Source organism: Octodon degus, unplaced genomic scaffold (assembly GCF_000260255.1).
Source record: "Octodon degus isolate 3935 unplaced genomic scaffold, OctDeg1.0 scaffold00123, whole genome shotgun sequence".
Taxonomy (NCBI): Eukaryota; Metazoa; Chordata; class Mammalia; order Rodentia; family Octodontidae; genus Octodon; species Octodon degus.
In genome coordinates, this window is record NW_004524699.1 from 2,256,366 (window position 1) to 2,267,805 (window position 11,440).

Below are 11,440 nucleotides of genomic sequence, written 5' to 3' on the forward strand. Positions count from 1 at the left end.
GCCAGGGTCACGGCTCCCATGTGGGCTCTGCTCACCCACAAGGACATTCTGGATGGGAGACCTGACTGCCGGCTGCAGCACGTGGAGGGGAGCCGGATGGGGGAACCCGGGGCAACATGAAAGGACATTAAAGAGCACAGCGCAGCTTTAAAGAACATGGCTTCCCCGCCGGTGAGCTGCAGGGCAGCGTTTGGGGTCCATCAGGTCAAATAAAATCTTACAACCGATTTCCTGTTTCTTTTTACTTTTCCACACTGCCGACTAGAAAGCCCCAGGCACACACGCAGCTGCCTTTGATTTCTGCCGCACCACAGAGCCACCGCCACCACAGACAAGACAGGACAGGCAGGATCTCCCGCGCCACTGTTCCCGCACCACTGTCTCCCCACGGTTCCACGGGGTGGGCTCTGCCTTCGTGCAACTGACTCATAGGAGGGAGCGGAGGCCCAGAGAAGCAGCAGCCTTCCGAGACACGAGGGCAGGGGAGGACGGGCTGGGCACGGCTGGGCAGCGGGGCCTGTGTGGAGACGCGCCCCTCGGCTCACCTCCCACCCCCGCCCGCAAGGTGCATGGAGTCTCTGGAGGCTGAGCCATCCCCAGGGCCCCTACACACCGTGGTCAGCGTCACCAGAAGACAGCAGATGAATTAATGACTGAATGAACGACAGCGACCACGGGGCCCCTCCCACAGGTGGCCCAGGGCCAGGGCCCTGCCTGGGGGACACACAGCCCTGAGAACCATTCTAGGTAGGGAAGGCTGAGGGGCCTGTGTCCGGCAGCCAGCAGGGTCTGGCAGGCCTGCGAGGGGACAGCCACCACGGGCCACTTCCGCAGCGCCTGCCTGGAAGCTTCACAGCTATGTTCCCTCCTCGGGCAGAGTCCAGATACACAGCGGCAGGGCTGTTTGTGCAAGGCTAACTATTAATGCCAAGTCCACAGGGACAGCACGCGAGGAAGCCCTGCTCTTCCATGAGAAGCATGAAAAATTTATTAAACTGGGGCTGCTGGGACCAAGCTTCAAGTTAAAGATCCAAATTCATTCCCCTTCCTACAATTTATGGTTTTCGTCTGCGCTAACTGCAGTCATAAGGAACGCGAGGACTCAGGAGGCCCCTTGCTCTTCTTCTCCCTCTTGGGGAGGCGGTGTGGGAACTGAACCCCGAGGTGCTGGCTGTCCCTGAGCTGCAGCCCCAGCTCTCCCTGCACTTTACTTTTTATTTAACTAAGTCGCTTAGCTGCCCAGGTCAGACCTGAACTCCAAACCCTCCTGCCTCAGCCTCTAGGCGAGCTGGACCCATCAACAATTGCCACACAGTGGGGCAGCCGACTCCTACTGTCACAAAGGAACCCAGTGCTTCCTGTGTGGATGATTCCGTCCTGTTTTGAATCAGAACTGTCACCACCAGGCAAGGCAGGGAAAGGGGAGACAGAGGCACCGGGTTCAAGGCCTGCCTGACCCACTGCTTGGGATGCTGGCTCTGAACGGGTCCCACGGAACCTGACACGGGCCTGGCCACCCACTGAGATAAGGGCCTCCTGCCCTCAGCATCCCCATCCTGGGGCTCTGGGAAGCACAGCCCCACCTCAGCTCAGACCCTGAGCAGAAACCACAGCTGAGCGCTCCCAGGCTCTGGGGTCACGGCATGCCAGCTGGGGAGAACTGGGCACAGACGGGTCACATGGTGGCTCTGCTGCTTACTTATCAGCTGTGTGACTGGGGCCAAGACACTCCCTGTCCCCAGCCTGTCTATGAAAGGGAAGTACCAGGATGGGCCCCACCAGGTGACCACAGGGACAAGGGAACTGTCGAGGATGAATCCACACAGCAGGGAGGCCCCCAGGGCTCAAGAGCACCGCCCCGCACACTGTGGTTCCCTGCAGTGTCAGTGCTGCCAGGTGCTGAGCTCAGGAGGACGTGGGGAGCAGGACAGTCACCCACCTCATCAGGGAGATCCCCACGTGGCCAGGGGCTGACAGCACAAGGCTTGGCAGGCTGGTGGTCATGTGGCTGGGGTGGGGTGCACGGGGCTCCCCAGACCTGGCTATGGCAAGTGGTGGATGAGAAGGATGGAGAAAGGGCATAGGGGGCCCGGACCCCGACCTCCACCAGCAACCTGACTACAGATAGGCAGGGGTGCAATCCAGCCTGGGTCCCTGCCTTCTCCAAGCCTGCATCCCCGGAGACCCCGTGTGCTGGCGTACACCCTCTCTAGAACCACCTCGGGTGCTCCCGGGTGCCTGAGACTGGCTACGGCCGCAGGGGCAGCTGGGCAGGAACCCCAGGCCCTGATGCCTGCTTCAAGGACTCAGTTTCAACATGGGCATGCTAACCCGCTCACCACAGATGCTCCGGGGACTCCAGGCACCCCCATACTGCCAGATACACCCCAGGCCTAGAAGCCTAGCTCCCTCCAACAGGCTGGGGCTGAGGAATCCCTCACAGAGGGATCCCGAGCTGCGCTGCAGCTGGCGGGGGCGTGCTGGACTGTGGCTGGCTTAGCGTATCTGTGGCCAGGGTCCTGCACACATGGTTCACCTAGGCCCACGGTTTCCGGCCAGGCCTCAAAGCCTACGTGTGCTCAGGAAACGCTGGGCCGCTGACATTATGCCGCTTCCCCAGCACACAGGTGCAGGCAGGAAGGGAAGAAACCGGCGAGGTGTCACCCACAGTCATGCGCAATCTGTCTTGGAACAAAGAAACTCGAGGAGCCAGAGGGGCACCTGGCAGCCTTGGTCCCCGCTCTGCAGAACGCGGTGCCACCTCCCCCAGACCAGCAGCTCATGCCCTCCCTGGCGGGCACCACACAGCCTCTCTCTGGTCACAGCTGCCCCGTGGAGACAGGCCAGGGGCTCCATCCGTTCCCACAGAGATGGCCAGGCACGGGCTGGGGCTGGTAGAGCCATGGAACCCTCCCAGAAAGCACAAGGAAGGCCCTGACGCTCCAGGCCCAAGCCCAGGAGAGCGCTGTGACCCAGGCAGCACCCAGGCTAACTCCAGGCGGCAGGCGGCGGGAAGACCGAGGCTCTGGCTCCCCTAAGCCACTCAGCAGCCCAGGCTCCCACCGGCCAAGACACCACGGGCCACCCCAAGTCCCAAGGACCAGCCCTGCCCGAACGTGGCGCTGCCCTCTCCCCTGCTGGGACCCGGGGGCGCCTCCCCTCCCCGGCCTCCCCATTTCCCGCCACCCCCGCCCCCGCCCCTGCCCCCCGCCCCTGCCCCTTACTCAGCCAGCTCCTCCAGGCTGCGGTAGACATCCTCATCATTCTCCGCGGTCTCCTCGGAGGGAAAAGGCCTGGGGAGAGAAGAGGACAGAGAGGACTCGGGTGACCACAGGGGCCGGACACTGGGTGTCGGGGACAGGACCCTGGCAGCCGGAGAGCTCGCTCTGAAGCCTCAGGGCCGCCGCTTCCTAGCTGGAGGTCTCAGCGAGCACCTAAACCTCTCTGAGCCTGCAGGCCCCACAGCCAGGCCCCACCCAAGGCAAGGTCCACATGGATGCAGCGCAGCACCCAGCTTGTCCCCTGCGTGCCAGGGACGTCTGAAGGGACAAGGAGTCTGGACCTGGGATGGCAGAAGTACCCGCCTTTCCCATGGACACCTCCAGGTGAGATGCTGCATGTGAAGGTGGCAGTGCCAGCCACCCAGGAGGGCACACAGGAACGCCAGGTGCCCAGCACCGTGACACCTGCCAGCACCTCGGATCTACCTCTCTCTGACCACCCCAAATAAAGCAACACCCGCTCTCTCCACAGGAGCACACACTTGGAATGGGGGGCCCCAACTTCTGCCAGGGACCTGCTCCGGGAGGGAAGCGGAGCAGGGTGGGGTCTGCCTCCCGCTGGCCCGGGCAGCACAACAACCACCAGATAGCCTCCTTCCCTTCCTGAAGGAATGTGCTCCGTGCTCCCCAGGACCCCTGCACCCCCACTTTTGGCAGACAGCGTGATCTGGGTGAGCTGCCACTTCGGAGTTTCCTATTTCTGCGGGACGCCCGTGCACAGACGGAAAGGAAATTGCTTTGCACCTGCCTTGTGTCACCCAAACCCAGACGAACAAGCTCCAGGGGAGAGGGAAGCAAGGGTTTTGCCCCGCAGCCTCTGCAGACAGCGGGAGACCCCAGGGTCAGCTTCCTGTCTCCGCAGAGCCCGCTCGCTCCATGCCACCCCAGGAGCCCAGTGCCAGGAGGGAAGTGGGGAGCGCACATCAAAGGCCTCGTCAAAAGCAGTAAGGAGATGAAAGTCCTTTTTAATTAAACCAAGCACCCAGCAGCCTCGGGCGTCTCCTCACCCTTCCTGCCGCCTGCCCACCGGGTCAGGCTGACATCTGCCTGCACGGTGAGTCAGCAGCCAGGTGTCCAGCAGCCTCCGGGTGATGCTGAACCAAGGGCCTGGCCCCACTGGGCACTCGCAGACCCAAGAGACCATGAGCCTAGGTCTGGGGCTGCCACTGGGCCACGTCCCCTACCCCAGGGCTTTGCGTCGGCAGCCCGTGTCCAAGGCAGCAGCATGTCCCCTGGGTGGTCTCTACCCGGCAGCTCCGCCCCTCTCCTCCCGCCTCTCTGCCTCTCCGGTCAACAAGGCAGCAGAACTCAGGAGCAGTATCTTCGGTTCACCATGACACACTGGCCACCTGGAGGAGGCCCTCCTGACTCAGCTGTGCTCTCAGCCAGGAAACCCTGGAGGGAGCCGGGTCACCCCGCTCCACAGCAGAGCCCAAACTGACCCGAAGCCTGTGGGCTGATGGGGTACAGCGTTGAGGAGCAGGGCTCAGCTCCTCCTAGCTCCTCCTGTGACCCCAGCTGCCAAAGGGGCGAGAACTGCGGGACTGCTCCCTCCCCACCCTCAGCACCCTGGGTCAGGTCACCAGCACCATCCTCAGCCCCACACCAGCCCTGCACTTTCCACACCTCCTTGTTTTCATTTAAGTTCATTTTCAGGTCAGGCGTGGTGGTGCACGCCTGTCACCCCAGCACTAGGGAGGCTGAGACAGGAGGGCTGAGAGTTCGAGACAGCCTGGGCCTCACAGCGAGAGTTCAGGGCCAGTATGAACTGCATAGCGAGACTCTGCCTCAGCAGAACAAAATGAAACAAAATCTGCTTCTGGTGCTGGGGAAGCCTGCCAACCTATGCCCCTCGAGCACTGCAGGACCGTTTCCTCCTACACAGAGAGCTGGTGGCCACCAGAGCAAGGCATCGTGGTAACCTCGGGGCTTTTCAAAAACGACTGTGTGCACACGCTTCCCTTGTTTCACTTTTCTGTCTTTCAGGGCCTTGCGGTGGCCCCTCCTGTCATCTCATCGCCTGCAATCCTGTGGAAGTTCAAGTGAGAAGCTAAGGTGGGGAGACTCACAGCGCCTCCCAGGATTCTTGTTCTGCCACCACCATCTGGAGCCTCAGCGCCCCTAAGAATGGAACCGCAAATTCGATGGCCTTCTGCCACAGCCAAAGGAAGCCAAGACAGGCCACACAAGTCAGGGTGACAAAGGCAGGGAGGGAGGCGCCCGGGCCCAGAGCTGGACTGGGGGGTGCCTAAGATGGGGTGGAGGTTGTGCTAGTCCATGGCCCTTCGCACCCTCAGTCCTCCAGGGCTGCTCCACCTCAGCCTCCCACACGCTCCCGGCCCTCACTCCAACCACGTCGTAACGGCTCCCAGGACTCAAGGCAAAGCCCACCTTTGGCAGGAAGACCTGACTTTTCTCTGTCCGGGTCCCTCCCCTGAGCAGGTTGCCATGCACCAGAATGGCAAAGATGGGTGGGTGGATGGTGGGGCGGGTGGTTGCTGGGTGGTGGATGCACGGGTGGAGGGTGGAGGGCGCATGCTCGGGCAGGCAGGTGGCTTTCACGGTGGCCAGATTCGCGGGTGGCCAGGCCAAGAGCTGGATGGACGCTGTTCCCAAGCCGCTCTGCCACACCCGAAAGGACGCAAAGTGTGGCCTGCACTAAGACACCGCCCAAGTGAGCTGAGGAGGAGCCCTGAGCCTCACAGACCACTGGGACATCTGTGCAGACAGTCTCTGGGCAGAGTCCAGGAGGGCCAGCAACAGGGGTCACTGTGGTCACCTGGCCAGACTCAGCCCTTGCCCCGTCCTCAGACACCAGCTGAGCCTGCATCTGCCCCAGCGGCCCGCCCGGCTGCACGGAGCGCCAGGCATCAGCCTGCGGCACTCCTCGTCGGTGAGAGCAAGGTCGAGCTGGCCCCCAGGGCAGTGCACTCCTCTGCCCATCCTCTGCCTTTCCTGAGGACTCATTTCCTGTGCCTGCCTGCTGGGACACCACACCTCCCGTAGCACCAGCCAGGGATTAGGCGGATCATGGCACAGGAAGCCAAAGCATCACAGGCCGTCTGCTCCACCCCAAGCCGCCTCCACAACCTGCCCTCCTGCGAGTCCCCACTGAAGGAGGCCCATCCCATGAAGACGACTTCAGCACCAGCTGTGGGTCCCCATGTGCCCAGGACAATGGGCCTCAGTGCCAGGACCAGAGGAGGAACTCGGAGCCAGAATGGAAGAGGAGGACGCAAAGATGGGACACATAGAAGGGCGCTTGAGCCACACCTCAGAGGAGGGACAGAGGAGACACAATCCTTCCTCCTTCGCCTTCTCTCCAGTCCACGTCCCCAGGCATGTACTGGGCACCTGCTCGAGCTGGCCAGCAGGCTGCAGGAGCTGCGCACATCCAGTCCTGGAATCCACGCAGGCCTTCTGGTCCCTGCATTCGGGACTGCAGGGACATTCCGCTCTGAGCTGTGGACCCCGCAGGCAGGTGCACACAGCTGCTTCGGGAAGCCACCAAGGTCAGGAAGAAGTGGTGGCCCAGGTGTGGCAGAGATCCTGGCACTGAGGGAAGGAGACCCCAGGCCAGCCTGGACCCCAAGATCTCTGCGGAATACAGGATGCTGGCGGATTTGGTTTCTAACTCAAACCTGGGGGCGGTGTCAATGAAGAGTCACTCACAGAGCCCCTCCTCCAGGAGGTTCTGGCCCGGCTCTTGGGGGTGTTAGTGTCACGCCCGCCCAGGCCTGGTAAGGGCTGGAGGGTCATGCAGGGGCCTGATGGAAGCACGCTCTCCACATGACATCGGGGACGGACACCAAGGCAGCTTGCACACCTGGTGCCACTCCCCACCCACCTGTGAAGAGCACTGGGCTGGGGGTCACTGACCCACGGACCCCATCTGGCAGGGGCTAACCACATTATTTCATCTAATCTGCAAACTCCAACCCCAAGGCAGGCACATGGCCAAGAGATGCTGCCCTGGGCCTGGCGCCCCCACACACTCCAAGCTGAGCATCACCTGACTCATCACGTGCGGGAGGCAGGGGTGGGGTGGGGAGTGGACAGCTAGGCCTCTGCAGAGACAGACTGGGTTCAAACCCTGGCTCTGCAGGCCACAGCCTCAGTTTCCCCAAGCGCAGTATCTGGGTAGAGAGTGCAACTGCTTAGACAGAGATGGGGACACGGGTGCATCCTTGTGCAGTGGCCCCTCACCCTCGAGCACCACCCTGGCACCCAGAAACTCCACAGCTGCCCAATCCTGTGCCCTCTAGGCTGGGGTCAGCAGCCAGCCCCTCCCCTGACACACACCTGCAGCCTTGCTCCACTGGACTCTGGGTAGGGAAGGTGGCACTGTGGAGACTCACAGGCCATCATGGTGGCTTCGGCCAGGGCACGCATCAGGCGCCTTTGGCACCAGCAAACTTGAAGGCACGTCAAGACCCCAACCAGGACACGGGCCCATGTAACTAAGCACACCTGGGTGAGGCTTTCTAATGGGGGGCCTCAGAACCCCTGGGACATGGGAGAGGCTTACCAAAGCGGCACTCAGCCACGTGACCCCTCCCTAAAAGGAACTGGGGACAAGACCAGGGCATCACAGCCAGGCCACACATCCCACCTGAGGCCACACCTGCTCGGCAGGTCAGTGTCAGATTGCAGGGCGGTCCCCTGGGAGGACACAGCACACAGTGCAGAGGCAACCTGGCTGGGGGAAATGGGAGCAGCCTGGACAGCTCATAGGGCACAGTCCCAGCCTGTGACACCTGTGGGGCCCCGTGGACCTCGCAGGGCAGGTGGCAAGCACCTGCTTCCCAGGCAATCTGAGAGGGGACTGGGGTGACATGGCCCTCCCTGTGATTTAGAGGCTGGAAGTGGGAGCTGGGCAGAGGGACAAAGGACTTGGTATGCTGGGGAAAGAAGGACCGGGACTCCAGTGCCAGTCAGGTAGGGACAAGGTCTGATGGGGCCAGAGCGCAGTGACCTCGGGGCTGGTCCAGGTCTGACCAGCAGGATCTTCACCAAGGTCAAGGCAGAGAGGCAGGAGCCTCTCTCTGCACGGGTACAGGGGGTCAGGAAGGTGGGACACCAAGGCAGCACTGCGCCCACCCAGAGCAGGCAGGGGCAGCTCGGGGAGTCCACAGACCCCGGGACACCTCAAGCTGAGACAGCAGAATGCTGAGGGACCCCCAGCTCCCTAGGCAGCGCTGCCATTTCCAGAGTCCACAGTGCAGAGAACATGCTGGCTTAGGGGGCTGCAGACAAACCGTGGATCCCAGCCCCCGCCCCGCAGGAGGCGGCGCCCCACCGAGGTCCGGGCCAATGGCAGGGCGATGTGACTGCGCAGGCCCAGTGATTCTCATTTCCCCAACAACTCTCCCAAGGGAACCACTGAGGCTGTCTGACTGGGCAGCCACGGCCACAAGGCCACTGTCTTCCCGTGCCTCTGCACCCCAACAGCAGATCCCCCCCCAACCACAGGACAGTTGGCCACAGGGAGGACCTATGCGGGGACTGGGGTCAGGACGGGCGGCTCCAGGCAGCCAGCACCCTGCAGGACCCCAGGCAGAGACCAGGCACGTGGCAGCTGTAGGCGCTCTTGTCCCCTCCCCCAACTTCCTGCTGACTTCTGCTGGGAAGCGCGAGGTCAGCCTGGTGGCCTCAGCCTGGAAGGCTGCCAGGAGCAGGGACCTTTCCTGCAGGGACTCTGCTGTGACAGGATGGCAGAGCCAGGGCCCAGCCCCTCTAACCGTGGCAGGCATCACTAACTGATCGGTGCCCACTCCAGGCCGAGCCGGGATGGACAGCACTCCACCAAGCCCAGGATGCCAACCAAGCTCTGTCAGGGGAAGCAGGGAGGGTGGTCTGGGGACAGAGATCAGCTTCTCGTTTCCACGGCAACCACTGGAGTGGGGCAAGGCCTGGCAATCCCCGGAGGTCTGCTCACTGGAGGCCTGCTCAAGCTACCTGTCCCTGGATGCCTGCTTCTGCCCACCGGGCCGAGAGGCCCGGGAATGGGGAAGCGCCTGGGGGTGGGGAAGCGAGAGCGCCTCATCTTCCCCTGCCTCTAGGAGCCAGGGGAGGATGCTGCCATGGGCCCGGGCCAGTGCCCCAGGAGCTCCGAGGTGGCGATGGGACGGCTGCTCCCTGCAGGTGATCCTCCTGTGGGCGCCTCCCGCACCCCCTCAGGAAGGGAGGACTCCACCAACGTGCAGAAAAGCTAGCTTCCCGGGGCCACCAACCCACAAGGGCCGGGACCCTGAGCCAGCCACGGCAGGAGCAGCTGCCCAGCACAGGCTGGCCCGCGCATGCCTGCCTCGGTTTCCCCACTTGCACCTCCAACGGGAAAACAGAGCTCTTCTGCCCCCCAGAGCCAGCCATGAGGCCCCCAGAAATGGCCATGCACCGAGGAGGGATGCGACAGGGGACCGCCACAAGGGGTGTGCAGCACACAGACCCTGGACACGGGAAGCAGAGCCCTGGGCTGCAGAGAATGTGGGGGGCTGGAAGAGTGGGGGCTGCCACGGACCCGTGTGGGGCCGGGTGCCCCAAGCACACGCAGGGCAAGGCAGCCCATCTGCATGCGCACAAACCCCAACACTGAACACAACGAGCCTTTTCTTCCTGGGCTCCGGAAAGGAGCCACTAACGGCGCACAGCTGCCCAGATAAATTTTGAGCGCTGACGTGTGCCGGAGAGGCGGCCTTGTTCTGCTCTGCCGGCTGTGGGGTGGAACTGTCACCCCTCGGGAAGGAGGAGGCCGGGTGGGGGACAGTCCTGTGTCCCAAACGCTACTTGAGCAGAACAGCTGGGGAATGAGGCCATGGTCCCCAGACACTCACCCGCTTGTCCCTGCTAAACCCCGAGCCACCCTCAGACACGGGCCACTCCGGAGCCAGGCCACGTTGTGGGCAGGGGCAGGGCTCGTGAGGTCACGGCTAGCCCGGCCCTGAGGAAGCCCCAGGACAGCACCTGTGGCGCGAGGGACACACGCACCGAGGAACTCCTCCTGGGCTCTTCCCAGGGCTCCTCATTCAGTGAAATCCACGTCCCCACAGTGCAGGCTCCCTGGGCTGTCACCAGGGACTGCAAGCAGGAGCCCTCAAGCCATAGGAGTGCTTGCCCTCCTGGGTTCGGATGCCACAAGTGTGAAACACAGGTTGCTCCCTGTCGGAGCTGGGGAAGGGCACTGCCCGCCTCTCCCAGCTTCTGGTGGCCCCAGGCAGTCCTGACTCACCCCACCCATGGGGGCCCATCTGCTCCGGGCCTCTCCTCTGTGTCTCGCTCGGTGAGTCTCTTGGTGGATTTGAGGCCCGCAGTGGTCAGGATGATCTTAAAGACTAGAAATAGCATCTGCAAAGGCACTTTGTCCTCATTTGGCTCCTTTTGGGGCCACCACTCAGCCCACCACCCCACCCTCCCAGGCCCCCTGGGTCTTGGACCCAGCATCCAGGGCTCCCCAGAGAGAACCAGCAAGGGCTGCTCTCAGCTGGGCCATGCTTCTGGGCGCAGGCTGGCAGCCATCCTGTCAGAAAGAACCAAAGTGGAATCACAGCAGCAATCCAAGCTCCTGCCCACAGCCAGCCCCAAATGCAGCTGCTGCGCCCCCCGCAGGCCGGGGCCCACTGCCCCACACGATCAGCAGCACACCCAGCACAGCCCAAGAACTGGTCGCAGTACCCATCACTCTCACCGACAGGACAGAGGGAAGGGCGAGGGACAAGCAAGGGCGGTGGCTGCTGACTCCCGGAGCTGACTGCCACTCACACGAGACCCTGGGCAAGTGGCCCCTGCACCTTAGTTTTTTCTCTGGGGAAGGAGGAGGGAAGCATCACTCCAGTGTGGAAGCTCAAGGTCCCAGAGCCGAGCAGGTGGCTCTCGGCGTGGCCTGGGGTCCTCCCCAGGTGAGATGCCACACGCAACGCTTGCGGGTCCAGGACTCACACCCAAGCCCAGGCTTCCAGTCTCTCTGCCCAGGGCTCGGCCAAGAAGAGGCACCCACGCCCAGAGCCTCCACACAAGGGCACTGGCCTCGAAACACTCAGGTGGGTGGAGGGCTGGACTACAGGCTATTTAGCCAGGTGCGGGGAGAGATGGTCAGTGTGTGGATGGATGGAAGGATGGAGGATGGTGCAGGGTGGACAGATGGATGGATGGGAGGGTGATGG

The 11,440-nt window shown here is 62.9% G+C and overlaps 1 protein-coding gene across 3 annotated transcripts in view; it reads right to left on the reverse strand.

Annotated features, from left to right (window-relative positions):
- The window catches only part of Vav2 (vav guanine nucleotide exchange factor 2), a 126,484-nt gene that overhangs the window by 39,203 nt on the left and 75,841 nt on the right, over positions 1-11,440 (reverse strand). For all 3 annotated transcript variants that reach the window (XM_023700412.1, XM_004640409.2, XM_023700410.1), the window contains exon 4: positions 3,225-3,293. In XM_023700412.1, coding sequence (XP_023556180.1) covers positions 3,225-3,293 — 69 coding nt within the window. The remainder of the gene's footprint in view (positions 1-3,224; positions 3,294-11,440) is intronic.